The 27,115-nt window shown below is 43.5% G+C and overlaps 1 protein-coding gene across 3 annotated transcripts in view; it reads right to left on the reverse strand.

Moving 5' to 3' along the window:
• Nucleotides 1–27,115, reverse strand: part of palld (palladin, cytoskeletal associated protein) — a 343,659-nt gene that overhangs the window by 264,097 nt on the left and 52,447 nt on the right. For all 3 annotated transcript variants that reach the window (XM_059974111.1, XM_059974109.1, XM_059974110.1), the window contains exons 2-3: nucleotides 25,807–25,982; nucleotides 12,667–12,733 (exon numbers count right to left, since the gene is read on the reverse strand). In XM_059974111.1, the coding sequence (XP_059830094.1) occupies nucleotides 12,667–12,698 (32 nt within the window). In that variant the 5' untranslated portion in view covers nucleotides 12,699–12,733; nucleotides 25,807–25,982. The remainder of the gene's footprint in view (nucleotides 1–12,666; nucleotides 12,734–25,806; nucleotides 25,983–27,115) is intronic.

The following is a 27,115-nucleotide window of genomic DNA, read 5'->3' on the forward strand; positions in this document are numbered from 1 at the left end:
GAATCGGTTATCAAAGATGTGATAACAGCACTTTTGGAAAGAGGTGAAATCATCGGACAAAGTCAGCATGGATTTATGAAAGGAAAATCATGTCTGACGAATCTTATAGAATTTTTTGAAGATGTAACTAGTAGAGTGGATAGGGGAGAGCCAGTGGATGTGGTATATTTGGATTTTCAAAAGGCTTTTGACAAGGTCCCACACAGGAGATTAGTGTGCAAACTTAAAGCACACAATATTGGGGGTATGGTATTGATGTGGATAGAGAATCGGTTGGCAGACAGGAAGCAAAGAGTGGGAGTAAACGGGACCTTTTCAGAATGGCAGGCAGAGACTAGTGGGGCACCGCAAGGCTCAGTGCTGGGACCCCAGTTGTTTACAATACATATTAATGATTTAGATGAGGGAATTAAATGCAGCATCTCCAAGTTTGCGGATGACACGAAGCTGGGCGGCGGTGTTAGCTGTGAGGAGGATGCTAAGAGGATGCAGGGTGACTTGGATAGGTTAGGTGAGTGGGCAAATTCATGGCAGATGCAATTTAATGTGGATAAATGTGAGTTTATCCACTTTGGTTGCAAGAACAGGAAAACAGATTATTATCTGAATGGTGGCCGATTAGGAAAGGGGAGGTGCAACGAGACCTGGGTGTCATTGTACACCAGTCATTGAAGGTGGGCATGCAGGTACAGCAGGCGGTGAAAAAGGCAAATGGTATGTTGGCATTCATAGCAAAAGGATTTGAGTACAGGAGCAGGAAGGTTCTACTGCAGTTATACAAGGCCTTGATGAGACTGCACCTGGAGTATTGTGTGCAGTTTTGGTTCCCTAATCTGAGGAAAGATATTCTTGCCGTAGAAGGACTACAAAGAAGGTTCACCAGATTGATTCCTGGGATGGCAGGACTTTCATATGAAGAAAGATTGGATCGACTAGGCTTATACTCATTGGAATTTAGAAGATTGAGGGGGGATCTTATTGAAACATATAAAATTTTAAAGGGATTGGACAGGCTAGATGCAGGAAGATTGTTTCCGATGTTGGGGAAGTCCAGAACGAGGGGTCACAGTTTAAGGATAAAGGTATATTTGGATTTTCAAAAGGCTTTTGACAAGGTCCCACACAGGAGATTAGTGTGCAAAGTTAAAGCACATGGTATTGGGGGTATGGTATTGATGTCGATAGAGAATTAGTTGGCAGACAGGAAGCAAAGAGTGGGAGTCCCCTGACCCTCCAGTACCTGTAAGGCTGCACTGTGGCTCACAGCACATGGATTAAATTATCACTTTCGTTGCTGTCTGTGTGGAGTCTGCATACTCTCCCCTCCCCTCTTCTTCTGTTTTCCACTCTGGCCTTTTACCTCTTCTCACCTGCCTATCACCTCCCCTGATCCCCTCTTTCCCTTTCTCCTAAGGTCCACTCTCCTCTCCAGCCCTTTATCTTTCCTACCCACTTGGCTTACCTATTGCCTTCTAGCTATCCTTCTTCCCCTCCCCTCACATTTTTATTCTGGCATCTCCGCCCTTCCTTTCCAGTCCTGGAGACAAGTCTCAGCCCAAAACTTTGACTGTTTATTCATTTCTGTAGACGCTGCCAGATCTGTAGAGTTCCTCCAGCATTTTGTGCGTGTTACTCAGGGAATTTGGTTTGTACCCCAGTGACCCTCAACAATTTTTATGTATGCACTATAGAGTGCATCTTTCCTGACTGTATCATGGTTTGGGGCTGCAACTGTTTTGCCCAAGGCTGCAAAACCCTGCAGAGAGTGATGGATACAGCCCAGTCAGTCAGTCCATCTTGAAAACCAGCCTCCTCTCCATTGACTACACTTTTTGCTGGCTTGGGAAAGCAGTTAACATAATCAAACACCCTCCTCACTTCAGTCATCTCTCTTCTCCCCACACCTTCTATCAGGCAGAAAATACAAAATCTTGAAAGGAAGCACCATGGGGCAGAAGATCTTCTAGCTGCTGTTATAAGACCTCTTGCATGATAAATATGAACTCTTGATCTCTCAATTGACCTCGTCATAGCCCTTGCACCCTACTGTCTGAAAGTTATTGGCTTTTCACACTACCTCATTATGATCCTGTAGCTTTTACACTTTATTGTGCATTGTTATCGTTTAAATTTAACGTAGAATGATTTAATCTGGGTAAACAATATACAAGACAGGCTTTGCACTCTGTCTTGTTGCAGGTGACAACAAAAAGCCAATATCAATACCTGAACCTGCACTGCACATTCTCTGTAACTGTAACACTTCACTCTGCACCCTGTTATTGCATTTGTACTGTATCGCTGGAGTTATGTTTTTTATTTCAAGATATAATGCAAAACAGGCCCCTCTTACCCAACAAGGTGCAGCATCCAGCAAACAGCTACGGTACTTAACCCCAGTCAAATCACAGGACAATTTACAATGACCAACAAACCTATCAACCAGTACGTCTTTGGACTGTGGGAGGGATCTGGAGCTCCCAGAAAAACCCACATGATCACAGAGAGAACATACAATTTCCTTATAGATAGGGTGGGAATCGAACTGTGACTTTAGAATGCCCCAAGCGTTGTAATGCCCCTATGTTTGAAATGATCTGATCTTACATGTGCCCAGTATCTTCTATGTGCTATATATGGACTAGAAGGGCTGAGATGGCCTGTTTCCATGCTGTAATTGTTATATGGTTATATGTGTCTTGTACCATATGTGACTGTTGGTACCGCGTTTTGCACCATAGCCCAGGAATAACGCTCTTTTGTTTGGCTGTATTCATGTATGTTTGAATGACAATTAAACTTGAATTTGATGACCTATCTGAACAGCATTCAAAACAACTTTGTTTCACTGTATCTGGGTACCTGAGACAATAATGGGCTAATGGCCTATATCTCATTCCCATTATTACTTCTAAATGTATGGCCCAGCTCAGCTAAAATCACTTGCGATTAGGCAGACACTATCGAGAGGGTAGCCTGCCTACGCAGAACCAAGCCCATTCCATATCTCCTTAACCTTGGCAACCTCACACTGAAGTTGGCAGACTGTTGACAAGTTCCACACCCGTTGACAAGTAACAACAGACTCCTGTGAGACTTAGTGACAGAATCCCTTTAAATATCACACAGGGGGGTTCTGTACATCACGGGGAACTCTTCACAAGAGAGAGAGAGAGAGAGAGAGGGGGGGAGGGGGAGAGGGAGGGAGGGAGGGAGGGAGAGAGAAAGAGAGAGAGAGAGAGAGAGAGAGAGAGAGAGAGAGAGAGAGAGAGAGAGAGAGAGAGAGAGAGAGGGGGAGGGGGAGGGGGGAGAGAGAGAGAGAGGGGGGGGAGGGGGAGAAAGAGAGAGACAGCAGGAATCCTGACATTGTTGGATGTTTGGACGTAGTGTATCAGGGGAGTAACAGTTTCAAACTTTTGTAGCTCAGAAAAATCAGGTTGGTTCAGCAACAGCTGCTTGAGAACAGAACAGTGCCTGGTTTGAAGATGACTGGCAGAAATACACGGCGATGAAGGGAATGCATTTTCAGTGTTATGTTCAAAATTCAATGTTCAAATAAATTTATTCTCAAGGTATGTATACCAAATGCAACCTTGAGACTCCCCTTCTTGCAGGCAGCCACAAAACAAGGAAACACAATAGAATCCATGAAAAACCCTGTATAACGAGGGCTGACAAATGCCCAGTGTGCAAAAAAAAGAACAAATCATGCAAACATTAAAAAAGTAAACAAATAATACACAAAGCATGAACGCCAGAGTCCCCAAAAGTGAGTCCGCTGCATGGAGCCAGTTCACTTCTGAGGCAAGTGAAGCCAATCCAGGACCCCGATGACTGTAGGCCACAGCTGTGGAGTCCGTTTAGCACTGAGCTTGTGTGAAGCTGGTCTGGGAGCTCGACGGGTGGACATATTTAAAAGCACGGAAACAGGTCCTCCAGCTTAACTGGTCCATCAAATTTGAGCCTATATCCATGTATCTGTCCAAGTAACATTTAAATGCTGTCAATATACCTGCCTCAACCACCTTCTCTGGCAGCTCATTCCAGAAACTGACCACGCTCTGGTTGAAAAGGTTGCCCCTCTTTGAAAGAATAACATACACAAAATGCTGGAAGAATTCAGGCAAATAAACAGTTAATGTTTGGGGCCAATGCCCTTCATCAGAACTGGAAACGAAGGGGGCAAAAGCAGGAATAAGAAGGTAGGGTTACAAGCTAGCAAGTGATAGGTGAGACCATCTGAGGGGGAAGGCGGGTGGCTGGGAAAGGCAGGTGAGGTAAGAAGCTGTGTGTGATAGGTAGAAAAGGTAAAGGACTGAAGAAGAAGGAATCTGATGGGAGAGAAGAGTGGACCATAGGAGAAAAGGTAGGAGAAGGTGCACCAGAGCAAGGTGATGGATAGTTGAGAAGGGAAGGGGTGAGGGAGGAATTAGAATGAGAGATGGGTGAGAAATTCCAGAATGGGAATACCACTCTCTACACCTCTTTAAAAGAGCTGATCAATAAAACCCTCTCTTCCCCACAGAACTGTTCTTGTTCTAACTATTCCATGTCTAGATGATCTTGAGGCATAGTTAGAGATTGGCAGGTATGATGTTGTGGACATCATGGAGACGTGGCTGAAAGAAAATTATAGTTAGGAGATTAACAACCAAGGATACACAGGGTATAGAAAGGACAGGCAGGTAAGCAGAGGAGGTGGGATGGCTCTGTTGGTAAAAAATGAAATCCAATCCTCAGAAAGAGGTAACACAGGATTGGAAGATGTAGAATCTTTGTGAAAAGAATTAAGAAATTGCAAAGGTAAAAAGACCATGATGGGAGTTATAAACAGGCCTTAGACCAGTAACCAGGAAATGGGCTACAAATTACAATGGGATATAGAAAATACATGTCAGATAGGCCATGTTACGATAGTAATGGGGGATTTCAATATGCAGGTAGATTGGGAAAATCAGGAGGGTACAGGTCCGAAGAGCGGGAATTTATAGAATGCCTTCAAGATGGCTTTTTAGAGCAGCTTGTGGTTGATCCCATTTGTGGAAAGGCAATTCTGGATTGAGCATTGTGTAATAAACCAGATTTAATTAGAGAGCTTAAAGTAAAAGGACACTTAGGAGACAGTGATCATCACATGATAGAATTTACTGTACAGTCTGAGAGGGCGAAGTCAGATGTCAATATTACAGTGGAGTAAAGGGAACTATAGAGGTATAAGATAGGAACTGGCCAAATTTGATTGAAAGGGGACAATAGCATGGATGACAGCAGAGTAGCAATGGCTGGAGTTTCTGGGGAAAGAATTCAGAAGGCACAGATCCCAATGATGAAGTATTCTAAAAGGAGAATGAGGCAACAGTGGCTGACAAGGGAAGTCAAACGAAGCATAAAAGGAAAAGAAAGAGCATATAATAGAGCAAAAATTAGTGGGAAGCTAGCGGATTGGGAAGCTTTTAAAAACCAACAGAAGATAACAATAACGAGAGAAAATGTGAATAGTGAAAGTAAGCTAGCCAATAACATCAAAAAAGATACCAACAGTTTTTCTAGATATAATAAGAGTAAAAGAAAAGGGAGAGTGAATATCAAGCCACTGGAAAATGATACTGGCAAGGTAGTAACGGAGGACAAAGAAATGGCAAAATAACTAACTAGGTATTTTATATCATTCTTTACCATGGAAGACACTAACAGTATGTAGAAATTTGACACATCAGGGTGCAAAAGTGAGTGCAGTTGCTCTAAGTAAGGAGAAAGTACTTGGGAAGCTGAAGGTAGATAAAGTCACCTGGACCAGGCAGACTACAACCCAGGGTGGATGCATTAATAATGACCTTTCAAGAATCTCTTTATTGTGGAATTGTTCTGGAGGACTGGAAAATTGCAAATGTCACTCCACTCTATAAGAATGGAGGGAGGCAGAAGCAAAGAAATATAGGCCAGTTAGCCTGACTTCACTGGTTGGGGAGATGTTGGAGTCCATTATTAAGGATGAGGTTTTGGGGTACTTGCAGGCACATGATAAAATAGGCCAAAGTCAGCATGGTTTTCTTAAGGGAAAATCTTGCCTGACAAAGCTGTTGAAATTCTTTGAGGAAATAACAGGCAAGATAGGACGTTACTTACTTGGATTTTCAAAAGGTCTTTGACAATGTGCTGTACATGAGTCTGCTTAACAAGAAAGAGATCATGGTATTACAGGAAACATACTACTATAGATAAAAGATTAGCTGTTTGGCAGGAGACAGAGAATGAGAATAAAGGGAGCCTTTTCTGGTTGTCTGCTGGCATTGTGGTATTCCGCAGGGGTTTGTGTAGGGATAGCTTCTTTTCATGTCATATATAAATAACTTGGATGATGGAATTGATGGCTTTGTGGACAAGCTTGCAGATGATATGGAGGGGCAAGTATTGTTGAGAAAGCAGGGATTCCGCAAAAAGACTTAGACAGTTTGATAGAATGGGCAAAAAAGTGGCAGATATAAAATAGTATAGGGAAGTGTATGGTCATGCACTTTGGTGGAAGGAATAAAGATATAGCCCATTTTCTAACCAGGGAGAAAATTCAAAAATCAGAGGTGCAACGGGACTTGGGAATCCTTGTGCAGGATTCCTTGAAGGGGAATTTGCAGGCTGAATCTTTATAACACATTGGTCAGCTTTGGAGTATTGTGCGACTTGGAGTTTTAGGCATCTTATCTAAGAAAAGATATGCTGGCATTGGAGAGCGTCTAGAGGAGGTTTGTGAGAATGATTCTGGGAATGAAAGGGTTAATGTTTGAGGAGTGTTTGATGAATCTGGGCCTGTACTCCTTGAAGTTTAGAAGAATGAGGGAGGACCTCACTGAAACATAGAGGCCAATAATAGGTGAGTCTAGGACCAGAGGGTACAGCCTCAGAATAGAATGATGTTCCTTTAGAACAGAGATGAGGAGGAACTTTTTAGCTAGAGGGTGGTGAATCTGTGGAATTCATTGCCATGTATTGCTGTGGAAGCCAAGTCATTGGGTATATTTAAAGCAGAGGTTGATAGGTTCTTGATTAGTCAGGACCTCAGTGGTTATAGGGAGAAGGCAGGAGAAAATGGGATTGAAAAGGATCATAAATCAATCCTGATGGAATGGCAGAGCAGACTCAATGGGCTGAGTGGCCTACTTCTGCTTCTATGTCTTATGGTCTTATTTACTACAATAGAATGAATGAAAACTATACATAGCAGCATATGAATGAAAGAAAACTGAAGATCTGTATCAAAAGGAAGGGATAGATTGATCTTGGTATATGTTAAAGGGTTGGCACAGCATCATAGGCAGTGTTGTATTGTTCTATGTTCTATAAAACAAAGATGGACAAATAATAAATGTGCAAATAACAAAAATACTGAGAGCATGAGTTGTAAAGAGTCTTTGAAAGTGAGAGTGCAGGTTGTAGATCAGTTCAGAGTAGTGGTGAGTGCAGTTATCCAGACCATTAGCGACACTGCAGCTTTGATGTAGACTGGGCACTGCAGGAGTGTTGGCAGCATCTCAGTAAAGTTTCTGCAATTATCTGTGGGCAGATCTACAAGGCTGCAGAAGATCTTACTTAGTGTGAACTGAGGAATGAGTCATTGTCCATTCTGCTAGGTAAGTTCAGCCACAAAACCCTCCACTCTCAAAGAAAACAGGGAATTTCATCTTCAGAATATGTGCAAAGCACAATATCCATCATCTGAAGGCCATGAGGCCGGGAAAAGAGGTAGAAGTGGTTCATGAGGATGTTTGGCATTTGGAGTAACAGTGTTACGATAACTGTGCTGCCCTATTTGTATTGGGTTGTGGCTCCCTAGGAAAGGGAGACAGTTGCCTGCCACAGAGTGGTTGGAGATGGATTGAAGATTGATTAATGTGATTTCCAGGACACAAGTGTAAAGGAGAACAAAATAATTGTTACTCTGGATTTAATGCAGCACAAATAAACACAATAAGATAAATAAAACAATAACAAAAACACAATAAATATTAGGTAGCTTATACACATAGATTGATTGTATGTCTATAATGTGACACTAGGCACAGGAGTGTCTGTACATACGGTGACTGACAGGAAACGATTAAGTAATGGTGTTGGGGTGGGTTAGTGGGTGGAGGTGTTGATCTCCTTTACTGTTTGGTGAAAGTAACCATTCTCGAGTGTGCTGGTGCTGTTATGGATGCTATATAACCTCCTTCCCTGAAGTGAGTGCGACAAATAGTCCATGAGCAAAGTGGATGGGATCTGGCCCTTTTCCAGCACCTTTATTTGTGTGTATATATACTATATTCTACATTGTTTTATTTTTAATAGCTCAACATATGCATGTATAGCATCATCAGTCTGGATGGAACCAAAACCAAAGCTTTTCAATGTATCTCGGTACGTGTGACAATAATAAACCAATGTTATCAGCTGGGGAATATGTGGAGGGTTTTGAGTTGTAAGGAGAGATTTGATAGGCTGAGATTGTCAGAAAATGCTGGAGGAACTCTGCAAGTCAGGCAGCACCTATGGAGAGGAATAAGTAGTTACGGTTTCGCGCTGAGATCCGTCATCAGGTTCAGGCTGCGATTGTTCTCACTGGAACACAGGAGAATGAATGATGATCTACAAGGGGCTTATAAAATCATGAAGGGGCATAGATAGGGTAAATAGTCTTTTCCCAAAAGCAGGGGAACCTAAAACTAGAGGACGTAGGTTTAAGGTGAGATGGGAAAGATTGTAAAAGGGCAAGAGGATGAAACGAGCTACCAGAGGAAGTGTTAGAGATGGGAACAATCACAGAGTTTAAAAAGAATTTGGACAACTACATGGATAGAAAAGGAATAGATGGATATGGGCCAAATGGGATGATTATAGATAAGTCCCTCAGGAAGTGTGGAACAGTTGGGCCAGAGGGCCTGTTTCCATGACCCTATGACATCAGCCCTGCATTTAGCTGTCAGGATTTTGTACATTTCAATGAGATCATCTTTTTTTAACACTCTAGAGAGTGTCAGCCCATCCTGCCCACTCTCTTCTCACCCCTGGAATCCATTTAATGAGTCTTCAGGGCTGTTCCCTCCTTACTCTAACGACACCCTTGGTGAGATGCTCACTCTGCTAAAGTCACTCCACAGGCTTCTCCGCCAAAGTCGCAGCTGAAGTCACCCCGTAGTTTTCTACAGTTCCTACAGCACTGGGAGACAAGCTGGATAATGCTCGCCTGTGTCTGCACGAGCTTGAGATGAGGAACCGCTACGTGCTTGCTCTTGCAGAAACGTGGCTCCAAGACCATTGACCTACAAGCCAAACTACTCGGACTTGATTTATATTATCTTTTGTGACTGTATCTTTTTCTACCATCATCGTAACTGCATGTGCTGTGTGTGACTGTGTTCTGCACCTTGGCCCCAGAAGAACGCTTTTTTTGTTTGGCTATATTCACGTGTATGGTTGAATGACAATGAAACCTGAACAATTAATTCTTTCCATGTGACCCACCCCCACTGCACTCTCTACACGTCATGGACAGATGTGGTCAAACTGCATGGTGTAGCAGATACTCCAGCCATACTCACTTACTGAAGGATAACCCACGTGTAGCACTCTAGCTGTTTCTGTTAGTGGGCAGTGGGTGGAGATATGTGTCTACCAAAGTAGATGTAAGGTGCTCTATCTCTCCGTTAGCCTGCAGGTCACCTTTGGGCAAGGTGTAGTACCTGCTTGGGCCCTCTGATCAGGGTCACGTGAAGCCGTGGGAGCAGGTGGTGGATGGTCGTATGAGCAGCTGGTGTGCACCACAAGTCCTGGTGATGAGACCACTGACGCCAGGCAGACAATCTCTGGAGGGTATTAATAATGGCTGGGGTCACCCGTCTTGTAAAGACACTGTCCGGAAGAAGGCAATGGCAAACCACTCCTGTAGAAATATTTGCCAAGAACAATCATGGTCGAAAACCATGATTGTCTACGTCATACAACACAGCACAAAATGATGATGTCATATGACAAGGCACATAATGGTGATGATGATGACGATGATGTTTCTGTGAGACTGTCACTCAAATGATTCCCACACTCTGACCTCCTACACCAAGAGTTTCTGTTAGAAAGCTGTTGAACTAGTAACCCAGAGGGTTGGCCAAATGATTCAAAGACAAAATTTAAGATTTAGCCATAGAGTCATATAGCAAAGGCACAGGGCCTCTGATGAGTTCATGCTGACCATCAAACTCCTAATTACACTAATTTCATTTTACTCAACACACATGAACTTAATTAGTTTGACGCAGTATCCTGGTTGTGGGCTGAAGGACCTGTTCCTGAGCTGTACTGTGCTCTATGATCTAAACATATAGATTACCTTTATTTGAAACATGCAAGTCAAAACATCAAAAAGTACTTTGATCCTAAATTTACTTTGAACTCTGAACATTGTATCTTTAGAACATACAGTGAAATGTACCGTTCTGTGCCAACGATCTGCACGGTACAAGGATTATACTAGGGGCATCTCACAAGTGTACCCACACTTTCAGCAGCAGCATAGCACAGCGACAACTCATGAACAGCTAATTCCTTAGAATGTGGGAGGAAACCCATGCGGTCATAGGGAAAACATACAAATTCCTCAGAATGTGGGAGGAAACCCATGCGGTCATAGGGAAAACATACAAATTCCTTAGAATGTGGGAGGATACCCATGCGGTCATAGGGAAAACATACAAATTCCTCAGAATGTGGGAGGAAACCCATGCGGTCATAGGGAAAACATACAAATTCCTTAGAATGTGGGAGGATACCCATGCGGTCATAGGGAAAACATACAAATTCCTTAGAGACCGCGGCAGAATTGAACCCAGGTTGAATTGAATTGACTTTATTACTTACTTTCTTCACGTACATGAAGAGTAAAAATCGTTACATTACGTCTCCGAAGTTACTATAAATTCCAAACATAACGTAAAGATTTTTACTCATGTATATGAAGGATGTAAGTAATAAAGTCAATTCAATTCAATTCAAATGCGCAATGTGCAATTTATAGTAATTTGTAATAAATAGTATGTACAACAGGACAGTCAATATAACATAGAAATATAATTGTATTAGCATGAATTGATCAGTCTGATGGCCTGGTGGAAGAAGCTGTCCCAGAGCCTGTTGGTCCTAGCTTTATGCTGCGGTATCATTTCCCGGATGGTAGCAACTGTAACAGATTGTGGTTGGGGTGACTCGGGTCCCTAATGATTCTTCGGGCCCTTTTTAAACACCTCTCTTTGTAAATGTCTTGAGTAGTGGGAAGTTCACATCTACAGATGCGCTGGGCTGTCCGCACCACTCTCTGCAGAATCCTGTGATTGAGGGAAGTATAGTTCCCAGACCAGGCAGTGATGCAGCCAGTCAGGATGCTCTCAATTGTGCCCTTTAGAAAGTCCTTAGGATTTGAGAGCCCATACCAAAGTTCTTCAATTGTCTGAGGTGAAAGAAGCACTATTGTGCTGTTTTCACCACACAGCCGATATGTACAGACCACGTTAGATCCTCGGTGATGTGTATGCTGAGGAACTTAAAGCTGTTCACCCTCTCAACCCCAGATCCATTGATGTCTATAGGGGTTATCCTGCCTCCATTCCTCCTGTAGTCCACAACCAGCTCCTTTGCTCTTGCGACATTGAAGGAGAGGTTGGTGGCATTCTAATAGTGTTATGCTAACCACTACATTATAGTGCTGCTCACTTTTGTATCATGTATCTGTCCAACAGTCCTTTAAAGGCTGCTATTGTATCTGTCTCAACTACTTTCTCTGGGTGCTTGATATTCCATACCACCCTCTGGGTGAAAAAAGTTCCCCTCAAGTTCCTCTGAAATTTTTCCTTTCTCACCTTAAGGTTATACCTACTCCCCAGTCGTGGGGGGAGCCGAAAGACATTCACCCTATCTATGCTCATCATGGCTTTATACACCTCTGTAAGGTCACCCCTCATTCTCCTGTCCAATCTCTCCCTATATCTGACTCAGTTCCCCCAAGACCTGGCAACATTCTTGTAAACAATCTTTCCTGCACTCTTTCTAATTTCAAAGTAAACTTTATTATCAAAGTATTATATACAACCCTGAGATTCATTTTCTTGTGGGCATACTCAACAAATCTATAGAATAGTAACTGTAACATGATAAATGAAAAATCAACCATAGTTCAGAAGAGAACAAACTGCAAATACAAATAGCAATAAATACCGAGAACATGAGATGAAGAGTCCTTGAAAGTGAGTCCATTGGTTGTGGGGACGGTTCAATGATGGGACAAGTGAAGCTAAATGTAGTTCTCTCCTTTTGTTCAAGAGCCTAATGGTTGAGGGGTACTAATTGTACTTGAGTCAATTTGACTTTAATACTTCCTGTGGTATTTTTGCACACTTACATGGTGACTTACACATTTATGGAGAGGTTATTACACACTCATGCCTGAAGACTTGCAGAGTAACTCTAATGTACTTTAATGTACTGACCAAAGTACATTTAACACAAGGTTCAAGTACACAGTGTGTGTCTTTTGCATATCTGCTCTTGGACTTGCACGCTCACTGCCACACCCTTGCACACCACAGGGGACATGTGGTGCACATGGTGGCAGGCTGTTGCTCGCTAATAAACATTGGTACTTACTGTGACATGCCACCAGCATGTGAGTGAAACATCTCTCCCTCACCTTCTGAATCCGTAGAAGACGCACCTGTAGAGAGAGACAAGGACAGAGTCAAACTTTGCTTCAATGGGAGTAGGCTTTGCACTTTTGAATAGCCCCAGCTAAATATGAACCCTAAACACAAAAGATTCTGCCAATGCTGGAAATCATGCAACACACACAAAATGCTGGAGGAACTCAGCATCTCTGGAGGGAATAAAGAGTTGACTTTCTGGGCCGAAACCCTACATCAGGCCAGGAGAGGAAGGGGCAGGCTCTCAAAAGCAGCTTACTAAATAGTCAGCTGTCTGCATCTGATCACGGTTAGCTCATTGTGTGTAGTGTCCAATGAAACTTCAACCATAGCAGATTATAACCACAAGAGATTATACAGATGCTGGAAATATTGGCCAATGCACTCAAAATGCTGGAGGAACTCAGCAGGTCAGGCAGCAACTATGGAGAGGAATAAGCAGTTGATGTTTTGGGTGAAAACCCTACATCAGGACTCCTGACGAAGAGGGGTTCCCAATCTTTTTTATGCCATGGACCCCCACCATTAACCAAGGGTTAATGGAGCTAATGTTAGGAACCTATAATGATAAAGGTTTCTGATGAAGGGTCTCAGCCTGGAACGTCAACTGTTTATTCCTCTCCACAGATGCTGCCTGACATGCTGAGTTCCTCCAGCATCTTGTGTGTGAACACAAATGCTCTGCACTGCTTTTTGACATCCCAAGGAGGCGGATAGAGGACAAGTGCGCCTTCAGGCCAAGCTTTCACAACTCTGTGGATGGGCTGATTCTAAGCAGGAGCCCCCAGCTGAAGTGTTGCAGGAGAGAACGGAACATCGGGAATAGCGGATCCGCTGTCGGAGGCTGTGCACTCGGAGAGTTGTGCTCTCTCTCTCATTAGTGGGTGAGAGATTGTTGCTGAATCTTGGGTCACAGAGCTCAGAAAAAAAAGGTGTGTGACAGACTTTTAACACCGTAAATCAGCGAGTTGTTTTGTTATGTCTCCCCTCTCGCTTCATGGCCTTTATTGGGGGAACTGGTGTAGTGGATGGCAGTGATGCTTTTTATTTTCGGAAGTGGGTGGGGGTTAGCAGTTGCTTTGGGCTACTGCTTGTGTGTGGTAGAGGGGAGAAGGGGGCTTTGGGGTTCTAATGTTTTAACTGTAACATTCTTTGGGACACTCTCCTGTTTTCGTGGATGTCTGTGAAGAACAAGGATTTCAGGATGTATATTGTATACATTCTCCGACATTAAATGGAACTATTGAACTATTTTAACAATAAACTGCATGCAGGTAATTGAATCCAGTTGCACAACCATCGTGTAGATGAGTTTACCAGAGACACAAGGGCTAGCAGACACTGGAATCTGGAACAACAAATAACTTGCTAGAGGAACTCGATGGGTCGAGCAGCATTTTTGAATGAAGCTGTAGAAATTCCGCTCTCTGATTCAGTTGGTGGGATTGTGGGGTTGGAGTTTGGAGTTCAGTCCTGGTGTCTCTGTAAGGAGTTTTTACATCCTCCTTGTAGAATGAATGGGTGCTCTGGTTTCCTCCCACAGACCAAAGACACATTGGTAGTAGGTTAATTGGTCATTAGAAATTGTCCACAATCAGGCTAGGGTTAAAACAAAGGTTGCTGCACGGCACCAACTCAAATGGATGGTAGGGCCTGTTCCTTGCTATATCTTTAAATAAGATAATTAAATCTCTCCCTTCACACTCTAAACCCACTAATTATTGATTCTCCAACACTGGAAACCAGAGATATTTTTCCACAGGAAATAAGACCACAATGCACAGGAGCAGAATTAGGCTATTCAGCCCATCGATTCTGCTCTGCCATTCAATCATGGCTGATTTATTCTCCCTCTCAAGTCCATTCTCTTGTCTTCTCCCTGTAACCTTTGATGACCTTACTGACAACCTCTGCTTTAAATATCCCCAATGACTTGGCCTCCACAGCCACCTGTAGCAATGAAGGCTTACGTTCAGCTAATGGAAATATTACTGCATCACGTAAGCTGGAATTTTTGTCAGTTCATGCCTTGGCCACAGTAGAATATTGGTTAGCTTTACAGTGCCAGTGATCACTGATTGGTTTCAATTCTTGCCGATCTGTAAGGAATTTTTACGTTCTTGGTATAACTGTGTGGGTTTCCTCTGGGTGTTCCTGTTTCCGCTGCACCTCAAAGGACATACAGGTTAGGGTTAGCAAATTGTGGGCATGCAGAAGCATGGTAACACTTGCAGGCTGCCCCCAGCACGTCCTCAGCCTGGGTTAGTCGTTGACACAAATGGCACACTTCACTGTATATTTCAATGTACATATGACAAATAAAGCTAATCTCTATCTTTAATGTGTGGGAAGAAAGAATTGTCGGTGTTTCGGACTCAGGGTTCAGATCCAGACTCGGTAACACTAAAAGTAATGGAGGAACTCTGCGGGTCAGGCAGCATTTACGGAAGGAAATGGACAGTCCATGCTTCAGGTCGAGACCTCTCACCTGGACGGAAGGATAGAGGACAGATAGCCAATTTAAAAAGCCAGCATCCTGTATCTGCACCCACAGCCCTCCACAGATGTTGCCTGACCTACTGAGTTCCTCCAGCATTTTGTATGGAGCTTCAGATCCCAGCATCTGCAGTCTCTTGCGTCTCTGTAGACAGGTTGATGCACTGGGCATCCCTGACATTATTGAGAAATGCCAGCTGTCAGAGCATCTGTCAGATGGCAAGAGGGAAGTTTGTTTGACACTGGGATAATTAGTTAGTGGGAACAGGAAATATCTTCCTTCCTGCAGCAGGATGGACACTAATGAAAACAGGTCTGGCCTAGTGGCAAGCACATTCTGTCATTAGGCACACCCAGCTCACTGCTCCAACATGTTTGTTTAATTGTCAAGTCAATTTGTCAATTGTGCACCAGTGCCCAATGAAGTCAGAAAAGGGCAGCATAGTTGTGTAGCAGTAAGTGGAAAGCTATACAATCGGGGTTCAATTCCCATTACTGTCTGTAAGGAGTCTGCATGATCACATGGGTTTCCACTGGGCGGTCCGGTTTATTCCCACTGTCCGAAGACGTATGGGTTAGGGTTACCGCTGGTAGGTTGTGGACATGGTGCTGGAACCATGGCAACTGTTGGGATAGGAAACAGCTTCCTCCTCTAGGCCGTGAGATGATTGAACTCCCTCCCACCACCCAGGCCTCATCACTTTTGAAGCCCCAGTAATGCTATGCTGTTCACTTTTTACCTTGTGTCATAAATGCACCTTATAATTTGTTTATTTCTTTGTCGTTATTATTACATTATGTGTTGTGTGTAGGTTACATTTACTGTGTTGTGCACCAAGATGAGGGCACCCTCAAGATGGAGGAGTAAAACCTCCAAGCTGATGTCATGGCTATCAATTTCTCCTTCTGAAAAAATTCCCTCTCCTTCTCCATTCTCCACTCTGACCTTTAATCTCTTCTCACCTACCTATCACTTCCCTCTGGTTGCCCTCCTCCTTCCCTTTCTCCCATGGTCCACTCTCCTTTCCTATCAGATTCCTTCTCCATTCCTTTACCTTTCCAACCCACCTGGCTTCAACATATCACCTTCCAGCTGGTTCTGCTTCCGCTCTGCCCCACCTTTTTATTCTGGCATCTTCCTCCTTCCTTCTCAGTCCTGAAGAAGGGTCTTGGCCTGAAATGTCAGCTATTTACTCATTTCCATAGACGCTGCCCGACCTGCTGAGTTCCTCCAGCATTTTGTGTGTGTTACTTTGGTCTGGAATACATGTTCAATTTGGTGGTAGGCATGTGTACAGTTGAATGACTTGACCTTGATCTTGACACTTGCGGGCTGCCCCCAGCACAATTCTCCTGATGCAAACGATGCATTTCACTGTATGTTTTAGAATCTGAATCAGGTTTAATATCACTGACATAAGTGAAATTTGTTACTTTGTGGAAGCGGTATAGAACAGTTCAATCTACATGTGACAAATAAAACTAATCTTCTCTGAGGCATAACCTGACAAAAATGTCTGCTCAAGTGATGCAGTAAGTTTTCCATTAGCTGAACGTGAGCCTGAATGTGGTCACAATCCCACGAGTAAATCAAAGAGATGAACTTCTACTGCACTGTCTTTCAGAATGTTCCAAATATCTTTGCACTGATACATCACCACACAGAATGAGACAACTCAGCCACTGGGTACACACCAGCCCCCAGCAGAATCAGTACTGGCACTGGTTTATTATTGTCACATGTACTGAGGTCAGTGAAAAGCTTGCCTTGCACACTGTTAAAACAGATCAAATCATTACACAGTGCATTGTGGTAGTTTTGGTTTAGAGACACATTGTGGTAATAGGCCCATCTGTAGGAGATGAATCTCAAGGCTGTATAATGTAAACATATATTGATAATAAATATACTTTGAACTTTGAATCTGGACTTCCCAAATACACCTGTGTGACCAAATAACCTACTAACCTGCAGGAGTTTGGAATGTAGGAGGAAACCAGAGCACCTGGAGGAAACCTATGCAGTCACAGGGCAAACATACAAACTCCCTCCAGACAGCGGGGGGAGGTGGATTTCAACCCATGTCGCTGGCACTGTAGTAAGGTTTGGCTAACCGCTACTCTATCATACCGACCCCAAAGGTAGATCAAGCTAAATAATAACAATTCAGAATCATGTTATAGAGAGTGGATGGTGCAGGTCAACAAACTGCAATATTATAACGAGGCAGATTGTGAGGTCATGATCCAAGCTATTGTACAAGAGGTCCATTAAAAGATGCTTGGCCATGTACATGGATAGGAATCTATCTACCTGTGACACCACTTTCAATGAAGTCTGGGAATACAGGTCCATAGTTCATTGAAAATGGTGTCACGGGCAGGTAAGGTTATAAAGGAAACTTCTGGCACATTGGCCTTCATAAACTAATCCACTGAGTACAGGAGATAGGATATTATATTGAAGTTCTACAAGACATTGGTGAGTCCTAATTTGAAATTTGCAGTTTTGGTCATCTACCTACAGGAAAGATGCGAACAAGGTTGAAAGAGTACAGAGAAAATTTACAAGGATTTTGCTGGGATTTGAGGATCTGAGGGTATAAGGAAAGAATGAATAGTTTAGGACTTTATTGCTTGGAACGTAGAAGATTGAGAGGAGATTTGATAGAGGTATACAAAATTATGAGGTGTATAGATAGAGCATATGCAAGCAGGTTTTTCCACTGTGGTTGGGTGGGCCTACAACCAGAGGTCATGGGTTAAGGGTGAAAAGTAAAATGTTTAAGAGGAACATGAGGGAAAACTTCTTCATTCAGAGAGTGTGGAATGAACTGCCAGCACAAGTGGAGCCTGTGAGCTCAATTTCAGGGTTTTAGAGAAGTTTGGAGAGATACATTAATGGTAGGGGTATGGAGGACTCTGGTCCCATTGCATGTGATGGGAGTAGGTAGTTTTTGGCATGGACTAGATGGGCCAATGGGCCTGTTTCTGTGCAGTACTTACCTATGACTCTATGAAAGTTTTAGAGGAATATGGGCTAAATGTGAGAAAATGGAACTAGCTTAGTTGGGAATCTTGGTTGGCATGGGCCAGATGGGCTGAAGGGCCTGTTTCATAAGACTTATGAATAGACAAGCCAATTGAGTCTGTTTCACCATTAAACCATGGGAACATAAGATACAGGAGCAGAATTAAGCCATTTGGCCTATCAAGCCTGCTCTGCCATTTCATCATGGCTGATCTAATTTTCCTCTCAGCCCCAATTTCTTGCCTTCCCCCTGTATCTCTTCATAGTCTGACCAATCAAGAATCTGTTAACCTCTGCCTTAATGATACATAAATACTTGGCCTCCACAACTGCCTGTAGCAAAGAATTCCAAAGATTACCACTCTCTGTCCAAAAAATGTCTTGTTATCTCAGTTCTAAAAGGACACCCTTCTATTTTGAGGCTGTGTCTCCACGTCTTAAGTCCATAAGACCATAAGACACAGGAGCAGAATTAGGCTATTTGGCCCATTGAGTCTGCTCCACCTTTTAATCATAGCTGATCCTTCTTTCTCCCCCTCCTTAGCCCCACTCCCTGGCTTTCTTCCTGTAACCTTTGATGCCATGTCCAATCAAGAACCTATCAGTCTCTGCCTTTAAAACACCCATTGACCTGGCTTCCATGGCTGCCTATGATAACAAATTCCACAAATTTACCACCCTCTGGCTAAAGAAATTTCTCTGCATCTCTGTTTTAAATGGATGCCTCTCTATCCTGAGACTGTGCCCTCTTGTCCTAGAATCACCCACCATGGGTAACATCCTTTCTACATCTACTCTGTCTAGGCCTTTCAACATTCGAAAGGTTTCAATGAGATTCCCCCTCATCCTTCCAAATTCCAGTGAATACAGACCCAGAGCCATCAAACATTCCTTGTATTATAACTACTGTAATTCTGTAATTAAAGTGTTCAGTATAACTACTGTAACACTCCTGTAATTATCCTTGTGAGCCTCCTCTGAACCCTCTCCAATGCCAGCACATCTTTTCTGAGATGAGGAACCCAAAACTGTTCACAATACTCAAGGTGAGGCCTCACCAGAGCCTTATAAATCCTCAGCATCACATCCCCGCTCTTGTATTCTAGATCTCTTGAAATGAATGCTAACATTGCATTTGCCTTCCTCACCATTGACTCAACCTGCAAGTTAACCTTTAGACCTGCACAAGGACTCACAAGTTCCTTTGCAACTCAGATTTTTAGATTTTCTCCTTGTTTGGAAAATAGGCCGCACATTTATTTCTACTAACAAAGTGCATGACCATGCATTTTCCAACATTGTATTTCATTTGCCACTTTCTTGCCCATTATCCTAATCTGTCTAAGTCCTTCTCCAGCCTACCTGTTTCCTCAACACTACCTGCCCCTCCACCAATCTTCATTTCATCTGCAAACTTGGCAACAAAGCCATCTATTCCATCATCTAAATCATTGATGTATGGCATAAAAAGAAGTGGTCCCAACACCGACCCCTGTGGAACAGAACTAGTCACTGGTAGCCAACCAGAAAAGGATCCTTTTATTCCCACTCACTGCCTCCTACCAATCAGCCAACGCTCTAACCACGCCAGTAACTTTTCTGTAATACCATGGACTTTTAACTTGGTAAGCAGTCTCATGTGTGGCATCTTGTCAAAGGTCTTCTGAATGTCCAAATATATAACATCCACTGCATCCCCTTTATCTATCCTACTTGTGAACTCCTCAAAGAATCCTAGCAACCTTGTCAGGCAAGATTTTCCCTTAAGGAAACCATGCTGACCTTGTCCTATCTTGTCCTGTGTCACCAAGTACTCCGTCACCTCATCCTTAACATCTTTCCAACCACTGAGGTCAAGCTAACTGATCTATAATTTCCTTCCTGCTGCCTCCCTCCTTTTTTAAAGAGTGGAGTGACATTTGCAATTTTCCAGTCCTTTGGAACCATGCCAGAGTCCAATGATTTTTGAAAGATTATTACTAATGCCTCTACAATCTCTACCACTACTTCTTTCAGAACCCTAGGGTGACTTATGTACCTTTAGGTCTTTCAGCTTTTTGAGCACCTTCTCCCTGCTGCACACACTTCTCTTCCCTCACATGCTTCAATAAACAACTGATTTATTTTCCCTCTCAACTTCTTTCTCCCAGCTTTTCTTGATGCTCTTACTGATCAAAAACCTATCAATCTCTGCTTTAAATATACCCAATGATTTGGCCTCCACAGCTGTCTGTGAGAATGAATTCCACAGATTCATCACACCTGGCTAAAGAAATTGCTCCTCATTTCCATTCACTAAGGTCATCCTATTCTGAGGTTGTGCCTACTGGTCCAAAAGTCCCCATATAGGAAACATCCTCTCCACGTTCGCCTTTTATCTAAGCCTTTTGATATTCTTTACCTTTCAATAAAGGTCCAGGTATGAAAGCCCTCTCATGGGCAAAGTGGCAATTCCAGACTAAACTTGAATCAATGAAGTAAACTCAACAGCTGTGGACTCTATGATTTCTATGCTCACTTTAACCATCGCAACATGGAGGAACCTTCATGGACTCCCACAGCCACCGATTTCTGTCTCTGAGCCCAATGTGAGGGAATCTTTCAGGTGGGTGAACCCACAGAAAGCATCCAGCCCAGATGGGGTACCTGGCTAGGTACTGTGCTGATCAACTGGCTGGAATGTTCCCAGGCATCTTTAACCTCTCACTTCAGCAGTCTGACGTACCCAATGGCTTCAAGCAGGCTTCAATTTTACCGGTGCCTAAGAAGAACCTGGTAACTTGCCTCAAAGTCTATTGTCCTGTGGTGCTTACATGCACAGTGATGAAGTGTTTTGAGAGGTTGGTGATTAAACATATCAGCTCCTGCCTGAGAAGTGACTTCAGTCTGCTTCAATTTGCCTACTGGCACAACAGGTTGGCAGCAGATGCCATTTCATTGGCTCTTCACTTAATCCTGGAACATGTGGCCAGCAAAGATGCATACATCAGATTGCTCTTTATCAAGATATGGGTGAACTTCCAGGAAGACAGCAGTACATATACAAGCAGTGGCCCCTTGGGGGCCAACCAAAGGTGCTTCTTTTCCTTGTTAAATCTATTTTTATACAGAGTAAGGCCATTCTTGACTCCAAGAACTATCTGTAGAGCAGGTCCAACGCATCAGTGAGCTCAGAGTAGCCAACTAGGGTGTCGTAAGAGCTGGTCAGTGGTTCGGAGAAGGCAAGGCGGCCTGTTGGGCTGGGGAAGTCGAGTCGGGCCGTCAGGTCACAGGAGAAGCTGGATTGTGTTCGGAAGAAATGATCTGGGTGCAGACCATGCTGCTGCATGCTATTCAGAGGCACTGGAATTGATGCCTTTGAGTTAGCACAAAAGCGGTGTGCAGTGAAACCATGAGTGACTGTCTTGGAAGTTTCTTTTGCGATCGCAAGACCCTAATGGGCATTGATTGCCACGGGCTTGCTTTCCTTGTTTGGTGTTTAGGCAAGCAGCGAGGCTCGATGTCGGTTCGGTTATAGCTAGGACTAGGCCTCAGTCCTCGGGCTTGCGTTGTAGCGTGGCGTCCGGGCTTTTTGGGGGGTTGGCCACACCTGTTGGTGCTGCCCTCCAGTGTTGGATCAGTGGAATTACAGGTTGGACTGTCAGGAGCCATCAATTTGCAGTACTTGTTGCTCAGACACTTGGACTAAAAATTTGTTTTCTTATGTGACTATGTTTTTTTTCTTTCTTTCACATTATTTTGAATGCGCTTATATGTTTTTGCACCTTGGCTCCAGAGGAACACTGTCTCATTTGGCTATATCCATGTGTGGTTTGAATGACAATTAAACTTGATTAGATTTGATTTGACTACAGCTCAACATTCAATGCTATCATTCCCTCAAAACTAATCAATAAGCTTCAAGACCTTGGCCTTAATACCTTCTTGTGCAATTGGATCCTCAATTTCCTCACTTGCAGACAGACCCCAGTCATTTTGGATTGGCAACAACATCTCCTCCTCGATCTCCATCGGTACAGATGTGCTCAACCTCCTGCTCTACTCATTTTACACTTATGACTGTGACTAAGCACAGATCCAGTGCCATATTTATGTTTGGTGACTACACCACTGTTGGCTGAATCAAAGGTGGTAACGTATCAGCATATAGGAGGGAGAATGAAAATCCGGCTGAGTGGTGCCACAACAACCTCTCACTAAATGACAGCAAGACCAAGGAGCTGATTATTGACTTCAGGAGATGGAAACCAGAGGTATGTGAGCCACCAGTCCTCAATGGGGGAATCAGAGGTGGTGAGGATCTGTAACTTTAAATTCCTCAGTGTTATCATTTCAGTGTTATCATTTCTGGGTCCTTGGCCCAGAACATGTGCAATTATGAAGAAAACACCGCAGCACCTCTACTTCCTTAAATGTTTGCAAATATTCAGCATGACATCTAAAGCTTTGATAAACTTCTATAAATGTGTATTGGAAAGTATATTGATTGGTTGCATCACCACCTGGTACAGAAACACCAATGCTGCTGGATGGAAAATCTTACAAAAAGTAGTGGATGCAGCCCAGTCCATCATGGGTAAAGCTCTCCCTACCATTGAGCACATCTACACGGAGAGTTGTCACAGCATCCATCATCAAAGACCCCCACCACCCAAGTCATGCTCTCTTCTCGCTACTGCCATTAGAAAAAAGGTACAGGAGCCTCATACCACCAGGTTCAGGGACAGTTATTACCCTTCAGCCATCAGGCTCTTGAATGAATGGGACTTGTTCTGTCACTGAAATTTTCCCACAATCTACACTCATTTTCAAGAAGTCTTCAACTCACGTTCTTGATATTTATTGTTTATTTATTAGTTATTAGTTCTTTTTAGTCTATGTTGTTTGTTGTCGTTTGAACACTGGTTGCTTGTCCATCTTGTTTGTGTGATTCTATTATAGTTCTTGGATTTACTGAGTATGCCCATAAGAAAAATTGATAAGGTTCCACATGGTAGGCTTATTCAGAAAGTCAGAAGGCACAGGATCCAGGGAAGTTTGGCCAGGTGGATTCAGAATTGGCTTGCCTGCAGAAGGCAGAGGGTCGTGGTGGAGGGAGTACATTCAGATTGGAGGGTTGTGACTAGTGATGTCCCACAAGGATCTGTTTTGGGACATCTACTTTTCGTGATTTTTATTAACGACCTGGATGTGGGGGTAGAAGGGTGAGTTGGCAAGTTTGCGGATGACACAGAGGTTGGTGGTGTTGTGGATAGTGTAGAGGATTGTCGAAGATTGCAGAGAGATATTGATAGGATGCAGAAGTGGGCTGAGAAGTGTCAGATGGGAGTTCAACCCGGAGAAGTGTGAGGTGGTACACTTTGGAAGGACAAACTCCAAGGCAGAGTACAAAGTAAACGGCAGGATACTTGGTAGTGTGGAGGAGCAGAGGGATCTGGGGGTACATGTCCACAGATCCCTGAACGTTGCCTCACAGGTAGATAGGGTAGTTAAGAAAGCTTATGGGGTGTTAGCTTTCATAAATCGAGGGATGGAGTTTAAGAGTTGTAAGGTAATGATGCAGCTCTATAAAACACTTGGAGTACTGCGTCCAGTTCTGGTCGCCTCACTATAGGAAGGATGTGGAAGCATTTGGAAAGGGTACAGAGGAGATTTACCAGGATGCTACTTGGTTTAGAGAGTATGGATTATGATCAGAGATTAAGGGAGCTAGGGCTTTACTCTTTGGAGAGAAGCAGAATGAGAGGAGACATGATAGAGGTATACAAGATATTAAGAGGAATAGACAGAGTGGACAGCCAGTGCTTCTTCCCCACGGCACCATTGCTCAATACAAGAGGACATGGCTTTAAGGTAAGGGGAGGGAAGTTCAAGAAGGATATTAGAGGAAGGTTTTTCACTCAGAGGGTGGTTGGTGCGTGGAATGCACTGCCTGAGTCAGTGGTGGTGGCAGGTATACTAGTGAAATTTAAGAGACTACTAGACAGGTATATGGAGGAATTTAAGGTGGGGGGATATATGGGAGGCAGGGTTTAAGGGTCGGCACAACATTGTGGGCCGAAGACCTGCACTGTGCTGTACTGTTCTATGTTCTATGTTCTAAAAAGAATTGTAGGGTTGTATATAGTGATATATGGTTACTTTGAAATTAAATTTCCTTTGAAATTTGAACTAGATTACCCCCAGAATTGGAAAGGAAGGGGGAAGAAGTCAGAAAAGGAAGGGAGAGGGGATGGAGTACAAGCTGTCAGTTATTAGGTGAAGCCAGATGTGTGAATGAAGTAAGAAGCAGGAAGGTGATAGGTGGAAAAGTTGAAGGGATAGGAAAGGAGAATGGACTATGGGAGAAGAAAGGGAAGAAAGAAGGGAATGAGAGGGACGAGATGGGCAGATGAACGGAAGGGGTGAGGGGGACTCAGAATGGAGAATGGAAAAAGAGAGAGGGGTGGGGGGAGGGGGGATAACTCAATTTGGAGAAGTTGATGTTCATTGCATTGAATGATTAACACAGAGAGAGGTCAACTAGATACAAATTAACTTGCCAATAGGTCTTGCATAGACAATGCTCTTTTATCTGGTTAGTGGGGCAGGACGTGTGGAAGAGTTGTCAGTCATCAGGTTTACCCAGCTTTCACCATATCATTGGTTACTGGTTTATTGTTGGCACATGTATCTATGGAGTCTGTGAGCAATGCCTTTGGGAACTGGTAATTGGTTTGTTGCTGTCACATGTAGTGAAAACTGCTGCCGTGGCAACTGGACAAGGTTGATCCAGAGTTATGTACACCAAGGTAGTACCAAAGGAAAACAATAATAGAATGCAGAATCAAGTTCAAGTTTAATTGTCATACATGAATACCCATGAATACAGCCAAATGAATCAGAGTTCCTCTGGGACCAAGATACAAAACACAGCACCAACAGTCACACACAGCACAAAGCACATATAATTATAATAGCAGAGAAACACACAGTGACAAAAAAATATATATAGCTGTAATGCCATCAATAACTCTTGGAGACGGGAGGCGAACAACAGGCTTTTATTAGCAGCAAAATGGAGCACAGCATCTCGGAGACTGAGGGGGGAGCAGTGCCTCCAATCACCTTTATCCAGGGGTCTGTGGGAGGAGCCACAGGAGCAGTCAGCAGAGGGGCGTGTCCAGACAGGTATACATAGTTTACCAGAATAGCCCAAGTCCCTGAGTGTCATGGCCCGTAGATTGATGGTGAATGAGATGTTGGCCTATAGCCATGTTTCCGCAAGAACAGGCCCAAAGTCATCAGATGCTCCTCATACATTAATCCAGAAGCTAGTTGTAAAGGGGAAGAAGCCGGAATAAGAAGCTGGGGGAGGGAAAGAGTACAAGATGGCAGGTGAGGGAGAAGGCAGGTGGGTGCAGGAGAGATGACAAGTGAGAAGCTGGGAGGTGGTAGGTGGAAAGTTAAATGGCCAAAGAAGGGATCTGACAGGAGGAGAGAAGAGACTTCTAAAATGATCCGACTTGAAAATCTTTACACACTTGGTGTTTGTTTATACAAATGGCCTTGCACGCTCACCTTCGATATAGATCTCAGCAGACGTGCTGTCCGATCCAAAGCAGTTGGTGGCTGTACAGGCGTACCGGCCCGTATCGTCTTCAAATGCTTCCGCAATAACTAATGTGCAGAGATCACCATCTTGGAATATCTGGATGTCTGGAGTGTTTTCCAATTTCCTTCCCTCACAAAACCACCTGTGGATTTGGTCAAACAGAGAAAAAAACACAGTAAATATCTTTTGTCTACTGGAATTCCAGAGGGCATGTATTCAGGTGAAAAAGATAAGCTCAAAGAAGATGAGATAGGGCCCATTTTACGTTTTTTTAAGCACAGAGGACGGATAGTGCCTGGAATGCACTGCTAGGGACAGTGATGGAAGAAAATATGATACAGCTAGACCATCTGGAAAAATGGCAGATGAAATTTAATGCAGACAAGTTCAGGGTGTTGTACTTCAGTAGGACCAACCATGGTAGGTTTTCCACAGTGAGCAGTAGGGCACTGAGACGTGCGATAGAACACAGCATTCTGGGATTACAGGTCCACAGTTCATTGAAAGTGGTGTCACAGGTAATAGGGTCGTAAAGAAAGATTTTGGCACGTAGGCCTTCTTAAATTGAGTACAGGAGATAGGATGCTATGTTGAAGTTGTATAAGACATTGGTGAGGTCTAATTTGGAACATTGTGTGCAGTTTTGGTCACCTTCTTACAGGAAAGTTGTAAATAAGGTTGAAAGAGTACAAAGATATTGTGGGTCTGAAGGACCCGAGTTACAAGGAAAGATACAGTAGCTTAGGACTTTATTCCTTGTGGGGAAATTTGATGGAGGTATACGACATTATGAGGGGTACTTATCGGGTAAATGCAAGCAGCCTTTTTCCATTGAGGTTAGGTGGGACTACAACGAGAGGTCAAGGGTTAAGGGGGAAAACTGAAAAGTTTAAGGGGAACATGAGGGGAAACTTCTTCACTCAGAGGGTCATGAGTGTGTAGAATGAGCTGCCAACAGAAGTGATGCATACAAGCTCAATTTCAATGTTGAGGAGAAGTCTGGATAGGTACATGGATGGTAGGGATATGGAGGGCTATGGTTCCAGTGCAGTTTGAAGGGAGTAGGCAGTTTAAATGGTTTGGCATAGACTAGATGGGCTGAAGGGTCTGTTTCAGTGCTGTACTCTTCTATGATTCTAAGCGTTTAAGAAGCTCATGAAGGATAGGAAAAGGAGAGAGAAGATTAGCTTTCTTTATCACTTTTACATCAAAACATACGGTTAAAAGTGCTGTCTTGCATCAGTGACCCACACAGTTTGATTGTGCTGAGGGCAG

Source organism: Hypanus sabinus, chromosome 7 (assembly GCF_030144855.1).
Source record: "Hypanus sabinus isolate sHypSab1 chromosome 7, sHypSab1.hap1, whole genome shotgun sequence".
Classification (NCBI taxonomy): Eukaryota; Metazoa; Chordata; class Chondrichthyes; order Myliobatiformes; family Dasyatidae; genus Hypanus; species Hypanus sabinus.